General features: G+C 44.7%; 1 protein-coding gene and 1 long non-coding RNA gene across 4 annotated transcripts in view; one reads left to right on the top strand and one right to left on the bottom strand.

The window, feature by feature from the left end:
- THSD4 (thrombospondin type 1 domain containing 4) overlaps positions 1-20901 on the bottom strand; it is a 1135048-nt gene that overhangs the window by 6504 nt on the left and 1107643 nt on the right. For all 3 annotated transcript variants that reach the window (XM_073586946.1, XM_073586947.1, XM_073586948.1), the window contains 2 exons: positions 10771-10950; positions 9243-9387 (listed from right to left, as the gene is read on the bottom strand). In XM_073586946.1, coding sequence (XP_073443047.1) covers positions 9243-9387; positions 10771-10950 — 325 coding nt within the window. The remainder of the gene's footprint in view (positions 1-9242; positions 9388-10770; positions 10951-20901) is intronic.
- LOC141098933 (uncharacterized) overlaps positions 1-20901 on the top strand; it is a 71545-nt gene that overhangs the window by 17016 nt on the left and 33628 nt on the right. The window lies entirely within an intron of this gene.

Here is a 20901-nt window from a genome sequence, read left to right as displayed (position 1 = left end):
GCCAGAGCCGTTGGCCATCTGTGGGCCCATCCACCTGTTCAGAGCAAAGGCACTTGCCCGGGTGTGCAGGTGTTCACCCGAGCCATTGGGGGGTGGGCAGCCCACTTAGGGAGGTTTAAAAAATGGCATGTGTTGATGTGTTGGCTGGACATTCAGCTGCTGCAAAGGGTGGAATTGGGCAAGTCCGAGGAAGAGGAGGACAAAAGCGAGGCAGTTTTCTGGCAACCTATGTGTCATCAGGGGAAGGTGGGACAAAATCCTTTGAAACCCATGCATGGTTCATTTTAATGATGGTTAGATCATCAACATTTTGAGTAGACAGACGGGTCCTTTTTTCTGTTAGGATTGATCCAGCAGCAGTGAAGACTCTTTCAGATAACACACTAGCAGCAGGGCAAGCGAGCTCCTGTAAGGCATATTGTGCCAATTCAGGCCAGGCGTCCAGTTTAGAGGCCCATTATTCAAAGGGGAATGACCTTTGAGGGAGAAAATCGATATGGGAGGAGAAGTAGTTTGTAACCATAGTTGATAACTGCTGTCTCCTGTCACTTTTAATCGATGCAGTATTAGCAGTCGTGTGAGAGGTACTTGAGAAATCATTCCACAACATGGTCATTAAACCCCTGTCTCCAACACCATTTCGGCTATGTGCAACACGAACACCTCTTCCATTGTGCCCACTACGGCTCGTGGGAGAACCAGCACCGCTGCTGTGTGCTGGGAAAGCCTCAAGCAAACAGTTTACCAGAGTTGCTTGTTTGTTAGCCAATATTATCTCTAGGTTCTCCTGTGGCATCATATTGTGTAATTTGCCTTTGTAGCGTGGATTGAGGATGCTGGCCAGCCAGTAGTCATCATCCCTCATCATTTTGGCAATGCGGGGGTCCCTTTTTAGGATGTAGGATCTGCAAGGCATAATCGCACATGTGGGCCAATGTTCCAGGTGTCAATAATGCACTGCCAGTGGTGGGTGGAGGAGCACTTTCTGGCAAATCCACATCCCTACAGTCATGCACAAATACTGTAACTGACCTTGGAACGCCAACATTTTCTCTTGCCCCCCTGAGAAGCATCCTCCTGCCCAAAATAATCATCCCCCTCATCCTCATCCTCCTCCTCTTCCTCTTCTTCCTCCACCTCATCCAGGACAGTTCCCTGACCATACAATGGCTAACTGTCATCAAGGCTTCCCTCCTCCTCCTCCGCTGCAGACGCCTGATCCTTAATGTGCATCAAACTTTGCATGAGCAGACACATAAGTGGGATGCTCATGCTTATGATGGCGTCGTCAGCGCTTACCAGCCGTGTGCATTCCTCAAAACACTGAAGGACTTTACAGAGGTCTTTCAGCTTTGACAACTGCACACCCGACAATTCCATGTCTTCCCTCAAACTGCCTGCCCATGTATCCTCCCACAAATGCATTACAGCCTGCCTCTGTTTGCACAGCCTCTCAACCATGTGCATGGTGGAGTTCCACCTTGTTGCAACGTCTATGATTAGGCGGTGCTTGGGGAGGTGGAGCAATCGCTGCAGCTTCTGCATACGAGTAGAGTGGAGGTTTGAGTGATGGATGTGCGAGCACAGTCTTCGCACCTTATGGAGCAGGGATGTTAACGCCGGGTAGTTATTAAGGAAGCACTGCACCACCAGGTTCAAAGTGTGAGCCAGGCAAGGTATTTGTGTGAGTTTTGCACGGGCTATGGCTGCCACAAAATTACGGCCGTTATCACTGACTATCTTGCCTGCCTCAAGATGTAGAGTGCCCAGCCATGACTCGGTTTGTCGCTGCAAGTAGTCGGCCAGTACCTCAGCGGTGTGTCTGTTGTCACCCAAAGACATCATCTTTAACACGGCCTGCTGACACTTACCACTAGCTGTTCGATAGTGAGACACCTTGTGTGCAACACTGCCAGCTGCGGATGGAGTGCTCGTGCGACTGCGCTCTGTGAACGAGCTTTCGCTGATAGAGGAGGAGGAGGATCGAAAGCCTACAGCCAACTGTTTCCTATACTGGGGGATAGGCAGCACTGTTCCACCACCGCTGTCCCCAGTGGAGCCTGCATCCACCACATTAACCCAGTGTGCAGTGATGGACACATAATGGCCCTTGCCATGCCTACTGGTCCATGCATCTGTTGTGAGGTGCACCTTTCCACTCACTGACTGTTTTAGTGCATGGACAATGCAGTCTTTCACATGCCGGTGGAGGGCAGGGATGGCTTTTCGAGAAAAGAAGTGCCGACTGGGTAGATCATAGCGTGAGACAGCGTAGGCCATAAGGTCATGGAAAGCTTCGCTTTCAACCAAACAGTAGGGCATCATCTCTAATGAGATTAGTTTGGCATTGTAGGCGTTCAAACACAGTGTACGCGGATGAGAGGATGAGTACTTTCTTGTCCTACTCAGAGTGTCTGGTAGGGTGAGCTGGACTGGAGAGCTGCATATGGGGGAAGTAGCGGTGGACCGGACGGAGTGAGAGGGGGTTGGTGATGGTATTGGTGGTGATGGCCTAGATTCAGTGTTGTGTTGCAAAAACATTGTGATTCCCTGAGTGCTTTGGCTTTGCGACGACACCTCCACATTTAGTGCTGGTGGTGTGCTTAACGTTGGCCTGGTCTTACAGTTGGAGAAGCGATGGAGCGTTGCTGGCTACCTTCAGTCGGAGCAGGTGCACATGTGCTACCTGAGGTTTTGTAGTCCAACCACGCTTGCAAGTGCATGTTGATTAAATGTCTAAGCATGCAACTGGTATTCAAATTTTACCTCGGCTAAAGGTCCTTTCGCACTTCTTACAGGTAACCTCTGCCTCATCAGTAGGATTTTGGACAAAGAAGTGCCACACTGCACTCTTCCTACTATGGTATACATTTTCTGGCCTTGCACGCTGTGCTAAGTTGACCGTCTGGCCAAGCTGTCCTGTAACTCTTTTAGTTTTAGTTCCACGTTTTTGGACAGCTATGGGCCTGGCAGATAACCGCAGCTGCGATGTCAATGCCTGCTGCGGATCCTTCTACTTATCTGAACTATTGCCAGCGCCACCCTCCTCCCCCAATGGATGTCAATCCGGGTCCAGAACTGGGTCATCCATCACCTCTTCTTCAAAGTCATCTGCATCTTCCTCTTTACCTTCCTCTGTGTCACCATGTAAGGACCGTGTAAGGTGGTATAGTATGCGGGAAGGGGCACCTGAGTTTCATCAGGGTCAGATTCTGGCTCAATAGACTGCGAGGGCAATGTAGTGCTCTGGGTCGATGTACCAGCAGAATCATCTAGCAGTGGCTGTGCATCAGTGCACTCCATGTAAGATTCATCTTGGACTGGGGAATTCTGGATTTGACTGGATAACCCAGGCATGGTATGTGAAAAGAGCTCCATAGAGTAATCTGAAGTGTGGGCTGACGCATCCTTAACTTTTGGTGGGGGTGAAGGACACAAGGAAAGGTGTTTTTCCTGACCAGAACCCTGCACTGACGACTCCGTGCTTGCAGGTTTCAAACGTTCAGAAGAGGAGGCAATAGAGCTGGTGGCTGTTTCGGCAATGTACGCCAAAACCTGTTCCTGATGCTCCGGCTTTAAAAGCAGTTTTCCTACTCCAAGAAAAGGCAACCTTACAGGCCTTCTTGGGCCAGACGATGACGCAGGCTCAACACCTCCTGCCTTAGCTGCTATTGTGCTTTCGCCAGAACCAGCCGATGCACCACCAACATCAGTACCAGCTGCGCCCCCCTGCCCACGTCCGTGGACTCTTCCACCATACTTCCTCATATTTGGGAAAATGTACCAAAAATACCAGCAGATAGATGGTACTGTATGAGGAGCGTCCAGCTGTGTAAGGTGTATTAAAAAATTAAATCTAGGTATACATTTTGTTAGTCACAGACGCTCTCACAGTATGTATTGGACCGTAATCCAACAAGCAGATATACGGAACTGTATCAGAAGTGTATAGCTGTATACGTTTTTTGTGTAACTAACAATCTCCGTATATGTATTTACGGAGTGTCTCACACACACACGCTGACTCTGTATAGATGTGACTGTAATGCGAACAGCAGACATACAATACTGTCTGAGAATCGGACATCTCTATACGGTGTCTGTATGGAAAATTGTCAGTCTCTGTCTATTTGTATACGGATTGACACGTTGTCTCTGTCTAGTTTTGACCGTGATCAGACAGCAGATATACGAAACTGTTTGAAAAGCGGACAGCACTCTAAGGTGTAGGTCTGGAAAAATGGAAAAACTCCTTGGCTTTTTCTTCCAGTGTCACACACAGATAGCTTCTATCTGTCCGTGATAGGCGGTACACGGTAGTGTGTGAGGAGCGTACACCGCTATACGGTGTGTGAAAAAATGAATGCTCAGTAACTCACCAGGACAAAATAATAAAAGTTGGAGTGCTTTGAAAAAAGCAGTTTGAACAGCACTGTGCACACAGCAATGCAGCTAGCAGTTAGCCTTAAAAGGCAGCCTAATCACCACCAGCACTGCTGCACACAACAAAAATCCTCCCCTTTCACTGCACACTAACTGTACATTGAAAAGCGCTATCAGCAGAAGCAGTTTTTTTTCTTCCCTGCCTAACGCTCTCCCTGTTCAGAATCAGCAGCAGCACCTCTCCCTATTCTAAGATCGGCAGAAGTAAGATGGCGGTCGGTGGTCACAGCCTTTTATGCCCACTGTGACGCCACACAAAGCCAACCAATCACTTCAATGCCCTTCTCTAAGATGCTGGTGGCCGCTGGCCATGTCATCGCGTTGCCCACAGTATGCGTCCACCTTCATTGGCTGAGAAAAGGCGCTGGAAGCATTATTTGAAACACGACTTTGGCGCTCTGATCGGCGACCTCACGGCCGACCTCACGCTATGGTCGAGTTTTGATCGGCAAAACCCAACTTTAGCTAAAGTCATCTCTTTTTGAATTTGACTGACCCGTTTTGCTCAACTCTAGTAAGCACTTATTAAAGTGATAATTTTAACATCATGTGGTAAAACTTTAAAAAAGAATTGAACATCCATTCATACACTGAGTTACAGAGTAAATAGAGTATCCTCATCAATCTGTTCAAAAACAAAGTATTCAATTTTGTATTATGAATAGTGTTGAGCATTCCGATACTGCAAATATCGGGTATCGGCCGATATTCGCGGTATCAGAATTCCGATACTGAGTTCCGATACTTTTTGCATATCGAATACCATAATCGGAAGTTCCCATAATGCTATGAGCCAGTTTGGGCCAATGAGGAATCCTAAGAAGTGTGGGCACATCCTGTTAGGCATGTAGACATGTTAACTAATGGCATGGCTGTGATTGGCTGCGAGCAGACCACCCAGCTGCTCCTCCCCCAGACACATGCTTAACAGTGATCTATGGAAAGTGAAACTAGTGAGGGAGGAGGAAACGACAAGTTCTTATTTCAATGCCAGAAAACACCCCCCCCCTGGATGTTTATACTAGAAGCAAAAGATGATATCTTGGAAACCGTGCAGACTAGCCACAGAAGGTAAATTACTTATTGTCAGCATTCTGCAGCATAGATATGCACTGAGATTATGTGAAAAGCCCGGACAAGCTGTATTATGTATTTCTGCCAGGTTGGATCGCCTGCCAGGGCTGGTGGGGTACTCGGTACCTGGTCCGTTGGTTTCAATGGGAGATGTCACGGTAGCTGTGACCCAGTCTGTGTTGAATGTTGAACGTGTGGATGATGATTAAAGTTTATGAGTGAATGATTTGTGACGCCACTTGTGGTGTTCGGCAATGAAGATGTTAAGCCGACGCTGCAGAGAGATCCTCTGGGACAGATGGTGTGGTGCAACAATGATGTTGTGGCCCTCCACAGGTAGGGCTGTAGTCCCAGGGCAGTGTAGATGGAGAGGTAGTGAAGAGACGCAGATGGTGCAGTGCCAGGCACAGAGATGTAGCAGTGCTGAGTGTGTAGGCGCAGGAATAACTGGAGGACACCAGCGCATGTAGTTCCAAAGCTTTACTCACAGTCTGTTGTGCATACAGGTGCCCGCATCCGTGCCGTGTCCTCCGGGTCAGGGGCTCAGTCAACCTCCAAGCTAGATGAAGCACTCCGTTCCAACACTCTGCCAACATGTGCCTTTTCTGAACGTCTCCCTCTATTGCTACACAACCACTTTAACATAGTCAATATCTTTGTATCTCCGAACGTCTTAAAAAAAAAATTAATTCCTGCTATTCCATTTGATTGGGCTAAACCTCTATGCCTTTAATGTCTCCTCCACCTCCCCCAATACATTCTACATTATTCTTAGTTGTTTTCCTTCATGTAGAATTAACCTACAAGGAAAGAAATGGTTTATTTTAATTCCGATATTTCTGTCCCATTGACTTGCATTGGTTTCCGGTATCGGAATCGGCGATATCCAATACTTTTTGGATATCGGTCCGATCCAATCCGATCCGATATTTCCCGATATCGGAAGGTATCGCTCAACACTAATTATGAAATCTGATGACAGATCCCCATTAAACAAATGTCAAAATAATGAATGACATTTTGCTTTTCATCAGGGATTGTTGCATTATTGAAAGTAACTTAGACTTTCAATCTATATCTATAAACAGAAAGATAGTGAGGAAACACTTAGCTAACCTAAATGAATTCAAGTCTCCAGGTCCAGATGAATTACACCCCAGAGTACTGAAGGAGATAGCAGAAGAAATTTTTGAACCCCTCTCCATAATCTTTGAAAATTCTTGGAGAACAGGAGAAGTGCCAGAAGACTGGAGAAGAGCAAATGTTGTTCCTATCTTCAAAAAGGGGAAGAAGGTGGACCCAGGCAAACTATAGGCCGGTGAGTCTGACTTCTATACCAGGAAAGATCTTTGAACAAATTATTAAACAACATGTATGTCAATACCTGGATAAGAATGAAGTGATTAAACAGAGTCAGCATGGGTTTCTAACTAATAAGTCATGTCAGACTAACTTAATTTCCTTCTATGACGGTATCACTGATTGGGTGGATCAAGGAAATGCTGTAGATATAGTATATCTTGACTTCAGCAAAGCATTTGACAAAGTCTCTCATACAATCCTTATTGAAAAAATGACTAAGTATGGAATGGACAAGGCAACTGTTAGGTGGATTCATAACTGGCTTAGTGATCGGACCCAAAGAGTGGTCGTAAATGGCTGCACATCCAGTTGGAAGAATGTCTCAAGTGGGGTACCACAGGGCTCTGTCCTGGGCCCTGTATTGTTCAACATCTTTATCAACGATTTAGATGAAGGAATTGAGGGTAAACTGATTAAATTTGCTGATGACACAAAGCTAGGAGGGATAGCTAATACTAGAGAAGAGAGAGAGAGGATTCAAAAAGATTTAAATAAACTGGAGAAGTGGGCAGCAACTAACAGAATGGTTTTTAACAGGGAGAAATGCAAAGTACTACATCTGGGCAATAAAAATGAAAAAAGCATATATAGAATGGGAGGAATAGGGCTAAGTGACAGCACATGTGAAAAAGACTTGGGTATACTAATAGATCACAGACTGAATATGAGTCAACAGTGTGATGCAGCAGCAAAAAAGGCAAATGCAATTCTAGGATGTATTAACAGAAGCATACAGTCTAGATCACGTGAAGTCATTATTTCCCTCTACTCCTCTTTGGTCAGACCTCATCTAGAATATTGTGTCCAGTTTTGGGCACCACATTTTAAAAAAGACATCAACAAACTGGAGCAATTTCAGAAAAGAGCGACCAGAATGGTGACCGGTCTGCAAACCCTGTCTTATGAGGAAAGGTTGCAGGATTTGGGAATGTTTAGTTTGCAAAAGAGAAGACTGAGAGGAGACTTAATAGCTGTCTACAAATATCTAAAGGGCTGTCACATTGTAGAAGGATCAACTTTATTCTCATTTGCACAAGGAAAGACTAGAAGCAATGGGATGAGACTGAATGGGAAGAGACACAGATTAGATATTAGAAAAAACTTTTTGACAGTTAGAGTGATCAATGAGTGGAACAGGCGGCCACGAGAAGTGGTGAGTTCTCCTTCAATGGAAGTCTTCAAACAGAGGCTGGACAGACATCTGACTGGGATGATTTAGCGAATCCTGCTTTGAGCAGGGGGTTGGACCAGATGGCCCAGGAGGTCCCTTCCAACTCTACGATTCTATGATTCTATGATTCTATGCAGTTCTTTACTTGACAAAATAATTGACACCAGTAAAAACCTGATGGACCATATTATAAATTGATTGGATTCCTTACAAATGGTTTAAGAAACCAACACACTAGTGTTGAGATCCTAAGAAATAGCCAATTCCTATTACATATTTCCATCAGTATAACACTTTTATGCTGCTGCAGTATTGACTCCTTATTTAGTAATATTTCTCTGAATGAAAGTATTATACATAGAAAGTAACACATAAACCTTTTACAGAGGATATGTTCTGTGTGCTAAGCTTTGTTAGGCTGGGCTATCTAGTGTCTACTACATTATATAGCTAATGTTATACAATAGATATTAAATCTTTTTACTATATTTTGCTGTAATTTTGGCAGTGTTTCAGGATTTAAAGGGGTAATCTTAAATTGCTTTAATTGGTTAGAAAGCATGAAAATAAGCAAGTTTACAACTGACTTGCTTTTTCTGTTGTCATTTTCCTATAATAAGAGCTCTTCTCTCTCCTAGTGTACAGCTGGTTTCCAAGATTCTCGGCAACTAGTGCCTGCCTAGACCCTGGCTGAAAATGTTCCGTTGTTACATTCTATACATTCCAGAAGGGATAACACCTAACATTCCAATCACCTTACTTTAGCCTATTCATTTCTATACAGCAGTTATCGGCTCACCTCCCTGCCAACTAGCTGCTGTAATTAATCATGCAAAATCACCAGCCCACAGCATTGGTTTCTCTCATAATCACGGCTCTCACTGAGCTGTGTGCTTGATCAAATGCCCTGTTATCTTTTGTGTAAATACAGTGATAACCATGTAGACTCCAGACCAAACCACTGATGGCTGAATATGTTACAGCAGAACTTGTGCTGAGCTTTATAGCTCTACCAATATCAGTAGCTCTACCAGTAGTTCTTACCAGAATGGTCACTGAAGCAGGAGAGCCCACCCTTTCAGAAACTGCAGTAAGTAAGGAGATTGGAAAGCTGTGTGCTGCTCAAGAGACAACTGGAGAAAACCCCTTTAATCATTTCCTAGAAATCAGAATATTAAACTGATATAATTACCTATTTCTGGAATGCACTCTTGTGTGTTGCATGATTCATTTTCCCCTGGTTTAAGCTCCGCTTCACATTTATCACTGTGTGACATGTCATCTGCCAAGCACCGAACCTCACGAACACGGAAACCACCTTCACAAGATTTGGAGCACTGAATATAACAGAAAATTAATTGAAATGATACCAATCTTTCAAACTTTTGCAGCTTTACAAAAACTTTAGCAGGAAGGATGACATATCAACTCATGAAATACTAAGCACATTCACAATACATGAGGCATAATGGATATAGGGGAACATACAAGGACATGCTAGCGATTTTTTTTTAAGGAAACACTGTATACACTGCATCCCCTCAGAATTATTCTGACTTTGCATGTGCTGAATGCAGAGGAGAGCATGGTTACCCACAAAAATGCTGCAATTTTGGGTGAACAAAATGGAAGTTGCTAAATGAAGTCACTAAAATCCATAAAATTTTGACATGGTCTACAGCTAAAAGTTCACAAAACTGTAGATGTGAAAGTGATGAGTCTACAATTAGAAAGAGACTGCACAATTAAACTATACTAATGTGTTAAATGGCCAAAAAAAATTTGCTCATAAATTTGTAAGCAAACACCAGGAAAAATTACATCAAAAGATGCATCAAGAGTAATGGAGTGAAGTAATTAAAGAGAACCTGTCAGCACGATTTTGCATGGTAAAGTAAAGGCATGGCCATGATGGCGTTGTTACACTGATTGAATACATACCTTTAGTGAAGAGATCTGCATGGTGGTTGTTTTTTAATCAGCATTTGACTTTTTTATGCAGTATGTTTTATGTGCATAGGTGTGGGAATATGGGTAGGGTCTCCTGCCAAGGCACCTCTGCCTGCTGCTGGAAAAGGTGCGCACTCAGCAACTATGGGGGGTGCCAGCTGAACTGGAGAATTCCAAATAGTCAAGTCTAAGATAGCCAGCCGCACTCTCAGAAGATAGCAAAAGTGTTTGATTTTATTTTAATATGGAATCCTCATTTAATATGAAATTTAAGCGATGATGGGTAGAATGGGTAAGCGATAGGTTACGTTTCGACACAGCTTGGGTCTTTTTGAAACATTGCTATGTCCAGTTAAGCCAGGTGCAAGAAATAATTGGTTACTGTGGGCTGACCACAATAATGTGGCAAGGGGCGTAAGGCTGGGAACCAGGCGGGACCAGGTGTAAAGCGCAATACATGCTGTTTGTGATGATTGGTGTCTGTATGACAGATTATTGCTTTGTGATCTATCTCATGTTTGAAAGTTCGCGCCAGCACCATCCTTACCAAGGGTAATGCTTGCACAGATTGATCTCCCGGCTTTCTTCAATAAAATGGCACTAGTGAAAATTGAAGTCTCAGCTCAATGACGTTCTTTAGCGACTCAACTGAGCCGAGATCTCCATCTGGACATGCCATTTTCTGAAGAACACCTGGAGCTCATTCTGCGCAAGCAGTATATACAGACTACAAACATATTTGCGAATGTAGATACTTTACAATAACCTACCGCACTCCAATCAGTGAAGAACCATTTTGCTCCACAGGCCTTCAGAATGCAGGACTGCTGATTGGGAGGCCGCTCAAGATAGGAACACTCTTGTGGCTTCACCACTGTAAAACCTTCAGATGCTTTGCGGATACAAATGACATCTCTTTGCTGGGTTCCACTTCCACATTCAACAGAGCACTATAAAGATATACATTTATATGCTATTACACAGCACCCTGTGAATCTGACAGCAGAAAAGTAGTTTATGATATATTCATATAGTTTTATTAGTCCTGCATGGGCATCTAGTTTAAGGTAAATATCACCATGACATAAAATAGTATCATGACATACACAAAAATAACAATTTCTTCAACTTCTCTTCTACAATAGATAGAGATAAACAGCTATAAAGGATATGTGAAGTGACAATACTCCCCACAGTGAAGCTCTTAAACAGCTCTTAAAAGTAGGACTGTAGGACTCAAGGGTATGGCAACATATGGACGTAGGATTCTGAGTGGTCAAATCTGTAGTCAAAACTGATTTTTATTTTAGGCTTTGCCTTGGGATGGAAACAGGATTTATTGTGGTATAAATTTATGTTTCCATGTGGACTCATTATCCAAATTACATAATTCATGAAGTTTTTCACAGCTAGTAAAATTCCTAACATTGGCAAAGTCTTGTCAATTTTCCCATTAAATTGATTAATAATTTCCAGTTTTCCAGAGTCACTCCTTAAATTTGTATTCTTTTTTATCATTTCCCAAGAAAAATATTTTAAGGGCTGTAAATAAATATCTTTATTCTAATATAACACAATTTAGCTCTGGGGATAGTTGTTCTCATTGCAGAGATCCAGATGGTGCATGTAGACATAGACAATACTCCTTGGGGCAAAAAAAAGTATGCAAACTAGCTGAACAAAACTAGGAAAGAAAAACTTGGCCACACTCGTATTGTCCAGACAGCAATATCACTTAGCCAGTCATGTCCCTATCCTGAGTTCTAAACATGCTGACAATGCTAAGAATTGGTTGGATTATTGCAAGGCTATTTTTCAACTTGCTGGAGACTATTCTTTTCAGTTCAGCTTTTTTTTTGAGTTGTGAGGAGCGGGAGACATTTATTAAAACTAGCGCAAAGTAAATTGGAGAAGTCCAATCAGAAAAAGGGTCATTTTTTCAGAGGCCCCTTTAGAAATAACCAGAAAGATGTGATATATTTTATATAACACAAAACTTATTGAACATCTGGCTAGTAAAATATTTGGATAAGAAGTAAAACTATTTAAGAAAAAATAAAAGATCTTACTTAAGATTTTATTTAAGTTAGCAAAGTACATAAGGATCGTTCTGCATGTGCAGGAATTTACAAGCCCATATATTATACATTTATTACCATACCTTCTCACGTCATGTTGTTTTATAATGTAATGGATTTTATAACAGAAGACCTTAAAGCGCAATCATGTTTATTAATATTTCATGGTACAAACAAAGAAAAACATATTCAATCCTCAGTACAAGCAGCAGGTATGGTTAATTATTGGAAATTGTCTTTTTCGAAAAAGAAGTCTAAATGCAAATCCTATTACTTACATGCTCTACATATTTGGACGATAAAAAAGTATTGTAATACTGCTCGTAATAACTTTTAAAATGATACTTTTTTTGTCAAAAAAGGATTGTAAAAAGAGGTTATCTTAAAGGGGTTGTCCGGCCATAGGCTATAATTCTGCAGTCACTCTCTGTGACTGGAGACTTGTGAACCCTCACATCACATGCTACGAACTGCGAGGATTCTCCATTGCTGGCGCCAAGTGTCTGATTGCAAATATGCGATTTGCATACATGCAGTCAAATGCAGACTAGACATTCACAGCCTTGCTCAATGCAAGTCAGTTGAGCAAGGCTGGATATGTCTAGTTGGACTGTGGACTGAAGTATGCAAATCACACACTTGCGGTCACATTGTAAGCAGGTTGCGAGATGCAGTGACGAAAGAAAGGCAGAGCAAGGGTTAACAAATTAATTTACAATAAATGTACTCCTAGCAGGGAGATGAATAGTTAAAGGAGCAAATGATATGGAAATAGACAACCACAATGTGATAACTGTCCACGCAACTTATCGTGTTCGTAGCTTCCTCGGCCACGGATGATCTGATGAGGGCTGCAGTCCCAACAATGGCTGGTGCAGTGTCCTCAGAGGAGATTCCACAGCTCATGGTATATTTTCTGGCGGCAATGGGCGGTCTCTGTTTTTTACCCGTTGAGACAATTAGTCCATAAACTTGTGCAGCCAAAATCAAGGGAATTGCGTCTATTAACAAGGGGGCCTGCAGTGTGCTGTCCGGCAAAGAGGGTCACAATGAACAGTCCTGTTCCTGTGCCCGTGCGTGGCACTCAGTTTAACGGAACCCTTGGCCCTTCCTCTGCTGCTGGTCTCAACGGCGTTCTCATGTGAAGCCGCCCGCGGTATGTTGCGGTACTGCTGCACACTGAGCGGAGCACGTTACGCACACATCTGCTCTGTCACCGCCATCGGAGAACTGTCCATTGCTTTGCACGCTTTCCTTTGTGCCATACCCCCTGCTTCCAGGTAACTAGGTCTGTCCGGTCCCCTATTCTTTCCCCCAGACAACCTGGGCGCAGTCTCGACAGTTCCGGTCCCGGCGCAGTACAGGTGTCTCTATCATGTGCCCCGTCCTGAGTCACACAGCCAGCTGCCGGTAACTGATACAACAGGACACAGCACGTATAATTGTCCTATGTGACGCTGTCCGCAGGCCAGTAACTAATACAATAAGACAAAGGGAATAGGGAAAACCTGGGTAACAATAACAATGGTGGCCCTGCAATAGGGAAATGGGGAAGTGGAGACCTCCTGCACTCCCGAGTCAGTGTCTCTACACTCCTAATGTTCCCTAGGCTGGTTCCGCACCGGGCGACGATCAGGAACCTCAAAACCCTGACTCGCCCTGCACCTAAACCCTCACTAAGGAATTGGTCATTGCAGAATCTAATCCCACCACTGCACTAAACACACATAAGGAAAAGTGACAAAACAGGGGAACACCACTTAGCTTTGCTCTGCTGCTTACGCTCCCAGCAACAGAGCCCACCACCTGCGTGCATCTTTTCCTCCACCGTGTCCGACATCTGGGTGCGCTGTCCAGAAACGGACCTTCTCAGCATCATAGTGCAGCCTTGGAGCAAACAGAGTCCACACCTGCGTGCAGCTGTCCAGAAACAGAGTCCCGGAAATTAGTCCAGCTTTTCTGCCAAAAAGTCCAGCATGCTTGAGTCCAGCTCTCAGCAACCAAGTCCAGCATTTTGAGTGCAGCTCTACACCGCAGCTGCCACTCCACTGATCCATGAACGAACTCCTTTCTGACACCATAACTGCGACTCAACCATGCCATGCCAGCACTCCTTGCAGACATCATAGCTGACACTCCAGGAATCTCACTGAGCTGCCCGTGACTCTCCTTTAGCTCCATCCTTCACCCAGGCTTGCTTGCAAATGAATACTTTATCACCAACAGTGATTAGCACACCTGATACTCTCTTATAGAGCTACCACACCTGTTACATAATTAAGTGCACAAACTAAGGTAATCAGAGTGCAATGACCCTAATGGCCACCGGGGGGAAAAACTACAACTGAAATCACCACAGTGCAATGACCTTAATGGCCACCAGGGGGAAAAACTACAACTGAAATCACCACAGTGCAATGACCCTAATGGCCACCGGGGGGAAAAACTACAACTGAAATCACCACAGTGCAAAGACCCTAATGGCCACCGGGGGCAAAACCACCTTTGGCACACAGCCAAGGGGAAAAAAAGGTTACTTTGTGCATTTACTCTGTCAGATCCAACCTGGATCATGACATCCTCCTTACAATACTATGGCCCACTCCCAGCACCAGTGAGTTCTCACAGTGCACAGTTTGTGACTGCAGACTTGTAGTCTAAGGCTGGACAATCCCTAAAATAATGTGCAGGTTTAATGCTAATTTTTAGGAAGAAACTGAACTTGGAAGATTCTGCCGGGTTTCTGAAGTAGGTTTTCGAGGTTTTGAGTGTTTCTTTAAATTTTTTCAGCAAATTGCTTATCTGTCCATAATATGTAAACAATATAATCAACAAGAAATAAATAAGATAAAAACTCTTACAAAACTATGTATGTTATGTATTGTCTGCCATGACTAACTGACCAGCATTTTACATTATAAATGACACACTGGTATTCAGATTCTCCTTGTGGAGATCAAATTAGCACAGGGATTCCCACAAGCAATGATCCCTAGGGCAAATATGCAAATTAGCTCATTTTTATTCTAATTAATGGGAGACAATGAGCTTGGGGAAAAACATCAGTGTTTACTGTCCTGACTCTTAAAGTCTTTGCTTTTAACACTGCCACTTTGTAGTATTTGTAGCCTTGAATATATTGCCCTGTTGCATGGAAAACTGTATTGTGTGCCTTGGGCAGAGAAAAGAACTGTTCAAAATAATACAATAATAAAATTATTAATACATTTTTAACAGAATCCAGAGTTCATACAGGATCAGGAAGACATAATGCCATTGAAGTATATGGCTGAATTTCCAGCCCTTCCAGCCATGAAGTATTTATAATGTCAGCAATACAAGAATAACATTTTGCACTGACTTTTTAGACTCCTACATAACAGCAAATGTGTTGTCTAATTGAATACATTATTTATAAGCTCCACTCTCCAAAAAGACCCACTGCACAAATATAAACCAACTTTAAAGGCACATTTTCTTTTTAAGTGCAGTTTCTGTTATAATTAGGCCTATTTGGAATTCAAAAAGCTAAAGGCAGGAGTGTGGGTGTTATTTAAACAGCATCTTTCATCAAAGTATTGTTTTTGCCCAAACTCTTTTGGACTTATACAATATTAATATTTTGAGAAGGTTATTTTATTTTAAAAACACACTGTGAATAACTGAATATACATCAGCATTGTATCAAGATCTCCTTCTCTACTCCCCCCTTATCTCTTCTTCCCACAACCGCATACAAGACTTCCCCCATACTCTGAAACTCTCTGCCGCAACACATCAGACTCTCACCATCAACGGAAACCTTCAAGAAGAACCTGAAGACCCACCTGTTCCAACAAGCTTAGAGCCTGCAATGATCCTCGGTCTACTGAACCACCGCACGACCTGCTCTACCCTCTTCTACTGTATCCTCACCCATCCTTGTAGACTGTCTGCCCTCGCGGGCAGGATCCTCTCTGCTTCTGTACTTGTGTGTCCCTTGTATTACACATGTTTATTATACTTGTCTATATTTCCCCTTTTCACATGTAAAGCGCTATGGAATAAATGCGTTATATAAATGTATAATAATAATAATAATCTGTGTGTTTAGGCATTGTGCACGTGGTAATAATAATGCTATATGTAGGGGTGCCATAGATAAGTTGAAACCGATTTCATCACATCAGTAGGTAAAAAGGACTTGGATTCTTGTGCCACCTATTGGAAGTTGCAATCATAAAAGTTAATATCGACCCTTTAACCAACCTTGTCACATGACTTAGAATAAAAGCCAACCAGAATCTCAATTTTCATAAACTTGTTCCAGGGTGTTATCCCTCCTGAGTGCAAAGCATATGATCTTATTTTGCTGTATGAGAGGCCTCTGAATGGGGTCTAAGTGGTAACATTTCTCCTCATAGAGTTACATGCCAGGGTAGCGAGAGTTATTGGCCATCCATTGTTCCTCTGAAAAATTAAATATTAATAATAAATAGTATCAATATTGATTTTTAGGACTGCTGCTATTAATAGATGGCAGTTCAAGCCCTCTTCTTCTCTGAAGTGACAATTTGCATATTTTTCTTAAGTCATGAGACAGGGCTTGTTAAAGCGTTGATATTGACATTTAGGATTGCTACTTTCAAATGATGGCACTATAATTCAAGTCCTTTTCCTCTTTGAAGATATAATTTGCATATTTATTTTTTCAGAGAACATTACAAAAGCCTCTTACCCTGGCATGTGAGGCATCTCACTTTCCATAAGGAGAAATATTACTCCATAGACTCTCATCACAACAGGTAACACTTTCCTTAATTCCAAGAAAAGGATCACATCCCTTCTTTAGTGCTACTAGCTGGCATTTTACAGTATTATTGTCATCTATACCATGTCTTGATCAAAATGAATCCAGCCCCACTCTTGTGGACCTTTCTTTAAATTAATCCTATGTGCAATTTAGCTTCGGAAACCCACTTTAGCTGCAATGCACACAGAAATGAAATATACATTTTGCCTGAATGCCCTTGTATGCAATACATGGAAGATGCTGTTTTTTTTAGGACTGTTTACACTGAGCTTATAGAGGGGGTCCATGTTGTCTATTACACCCCTTCAAAGATATCAATTGAACAACAACTGACCCCTGAACTCCAATTGTAAAAATTCAAGCTGCATCTGTTAAAGGGAACCTGTCAGCAGGATTGTGCAGAGTAACCTATAGACAGGATCAGGTCGGCACAGTTATACTGATTAAAATGATACCTTGCTTGATGAAATCTATCTTGTGGTTGTCGTTGAACCTGTGGGGGGTCTTCATGTGGTGCTCTGATTAGGTATTCGTAATGCAGACTGCATTCCTGCATTCTGCAGACTGCATCCCTCAGTGACCTGCCTCTTATTTTACATAATTAATGTTATATATATATATATATATATATATATAGTGGGGAAAAAGTATTTAGTCAGCCACCAATTGTGCAAGTTCTCCAAATTGAAAAGATGAGAGAGGCCTGTAATTGACACCATAGGTAGAGAGAGCGTCAAAATGAGAAAACAAATCCAGAAAATCTCATTGTCTGATTTGGCAAGATTTATTTTGCAAATTATGTTGGGAAATAAGTATTTGGTTACTAACAAAAGTTCATCTCAATATTTTGTTATGTATCTTTTGTTGGCAATGGCAGAGGTCAAAACGTTTTCTGTAAGTCTTTGTGGGGAGGAGGACTCCCAGACAGTGAAGGGACAGGTGCCCAGGGGACCGCCATCAGGGTTCCTGAGGGAACGATGCTGGGAGGACAGTAAAAGAAAAGACTTGACTGAAGTTGTCAGGGAAACAGGGGGCGGGGCAAGCTTAACAGGAGCAGGGGGCGCGCTGAAGTGGCAGTTGAGAGAGAGCCAGGCAACAGACAAGAAGTCGGGTGAGACAGAGAGGACCGAGGGAGCGAACGGTGTGTTGTGGAGAGACCGACAGGGCCCTGTGAAAGGAAAGCTGCGGACTTACCGACTAGTGACACGTGAGAGCCTTGCACCGGCGGCCGCTCCCTTCCTACGGACGCATACAGCCGCCCGTGCTGTTTCCCTCCCTGCTGTGACAAGTCCACGACCTCCACTGACCGCTGCGACTAGAGACCATTCCTTTACAGCGGTCAGGACACTGCCCCCCTGCCTTCTCCCACAGCTGCGGTCCTGTCATCACCGGCCCCAGGGGGCGCCACCTCACTACTGGCGGCAGTAGGGGCCCCCGTCCGGTTTGCTAAGGGACCCTGAGCAGAGGTTGGTGAACGGTTATATTTAGAGACTGCGTCATGACTCTGCTGTGAGACGAGAGTCGCAAGGGGACGCCTGTTGCTCCCATCGGCACAGTTTCTTCAGGGCCTGTTGCGCCCCACCGTCATCGTTTCTTCAGGGCCTGTTGCGCCCCACTGTCATCTTTTCTTCAGGGCCTGTTGCACCCCACCATCATCGTTTTCTTCAGGGCCTGCTGCACCCCACCATCATTGTTTTCATCAGGGCCTGTTGCGCCCCACCGTCATCGTTTCTTCAGGGCCTGTTGCGCCCCACCGGCATCGCTATTTCAAGGGTCTGTCAAGCCCAGTTTCACCCCGGAATATCGAGGCGTCAAGGCAGCTGCATCAGTGATCTCTACGCGGCCACGCCTGTCATCCGGACAGACCCCTGGAAAGATAAGTGTACTATATGAGATAAGTCATACGTGGCCTATAGCAACCGGGCAAACCGGGTAAGTCACATGCACCATAAGAAAAGTGTTGTTAGGGTTGTTGAGTCCCTGCGTGGACTGATTGTTGTTTACATTTGTTGTTAGCTCAATATAGCCCGCGGCTACAGTTTTATAAAAGTTTATTCCACAAACCACACTCAGTCTCGTGTCTCGTCACTGCATCCTGCGAATCTGCTAGGACCCTACACTTGGCGTAGTCAGCAGGATGCAGTCTCCGAGCACAGACAGTGGTGCCCCAGATCAGGGTAGAGCTGTAAACTCTACAAATGAGGAGGGTCCCCGTACCAGCATATCATTGGGGGCCATGCTGAACAACCTGCCTAGATTTTCCGGTTCCAATACTATGCTATGGAGCTGGACAGAGCGGATGCGGGGGCTCTTCCGGATGCACCCAATGACCCCTGATCTGGAGGCTGAGGTGGCATTCATGGCACTGGACGGGGAGGTGCGGAGGTCAGTGATGTTGAAACTTCCGGGGCACCGAAACACTTTTGAAAAAGTGTTACAGATAGTAGAACAGACCCATGGGGACCCTACTGATGTGGGAGAATTAAGAACCCGTTTGTTTAGTCGGATGCAACTAGAGGGGGAGACGATCACAGAGTATATTAATGTCCTCCAAGAATTGCATACGGCTATAGAAAGAAAGGACGGGGTAGGGGCAGGACCTGTTGACATTACCCTATGTGACCTACTGGTGACTGGTTTGCGAGATCCATTAGTCAAACAGGCACTGCGGGAACAGATCAGAATGAATCCCTGAATACATTTTTCAGAGGTGGGAAGTCAGGCACGTGCTCGAGAGCAGGAGCAGGGGATGGCGGTCCCCGTGGGGAAAGTCCGAGGTGTGGAGGCCTCCGCGAATGTAGTCGAGGAACCTCAGTGGGTGGAAGAGATGAAGCAAGAGCTGAAAAGTATTAAGGGTGAGTTGGCCGAAGTAAAGAGAAGAACCGAGTCCAGGACTGGACGACCTAGCTTTAACCCTGGCTCCTGGGAATCACGCTCCCGCGGGGTGGTCAGCCTACACAGGCCCGGTGTTTTGAGTGTGGAGAACCAGGCCACTTTGCCCAAGAGTGTCCGCGGTGTGGGAGATACCCACCCCTGCCGCCATTAAGCTAAATGGCTCTGGGCTGGGGGGACGCAGCTCGGAGCCGAAAACCACAACTAGGGGTGGTGGAAGTCCCGAAGATTTGGTAGCAAAATGTCCGGTGGTTTGGGCAGAAGTGGAGGGCCGGGCCGTCCAGTGCCTGTGGACATGGGGTCACAAGTAACCACTATGCCTGCAACATACTTTCAACAGAACTTCCCGGAAGCAGCCTGGCCTCAGTGGGGGCCCGTGATCAGACTAGTAGCTGCCAACCAACTGCCGGTCCCAGTTGCCGGGGTGGTGTGGGTGCAAGTGACGCTGTGCGGTAAATCCCTTGGTCACAGAGGGGTGGTACTGACCCTAGGCATGAATGTTCTACGAGAGTTCGGCAACCTACTGCTCAATGTCCCTACACTGAGGATTCTGAAGCAGTGGGGTTCTCGCACAGCCCAGGGACAGGTATTCCAGCAGCTGGTGCGGGGAGCACGGGTACATCAGGACCGCCAGGAAGGCGAGGCTCTGGGTAAGGTCATCACACCAGTGACTCCCCTGCTTGTGTTACCTCCTGGACAGACTGGTGGCCCTGCCCATTCGAGCCCCAATACCCTTGGAGGGTGTGGAGGTGCAGGTGGAGCCATGTCACTCAGAGCGCTTGCCTCCTGGCATACTGGTGGCCCGTTCCCTGGCTACTGTGCAAAAAGGAACCGTCCTGGTGCACTGCGTTAACCTGCGTTTCACCCCGGAATATCGAGGCATCAAGGCAGCCGCATCAGTGATCTCTACGTGGCCACGCCTGTCATCCGGACAGACCCCTGGAAAGATAAGTGTGCTATATGAGATAAGGACCCCCCAGTTTGGTCATACGTGGCCTATAGCAACCGGGCAAACCGGGTTAGTCGCATGCACCATAAGAAAAGTGTTGTTAGGGTTGTTGAGTCCCTGCGTGGACTGATTGTGGTTTACATTTGTTGTTAGCTCAATATAGCCCCGCGGCTACAGTTTTATAAAAGTT

This window comes from Dendrobates tinctorius, unplaced genomic scaffold (assembly GCF_039654945.1).
Source record: "Dendrobates tinctorius isolate UK_male_01 unplaced genomic scaffold, ASM3965494v1 ptg000097l, whole genome shotgun sequence".
NCBI classification, from domain to species: domain Eukaryota; kingdom Metazoa; phylum Chordata; class Amphibia; order Anura; family Dendrobatidae; genus Dendrobates; species Dendrobates tinctorius.
The sequence above is the reverse complement of the archived record's forward strand: the minus strand, read 5'-3'. Positions and strand labels throughout refer to the sequence as shown.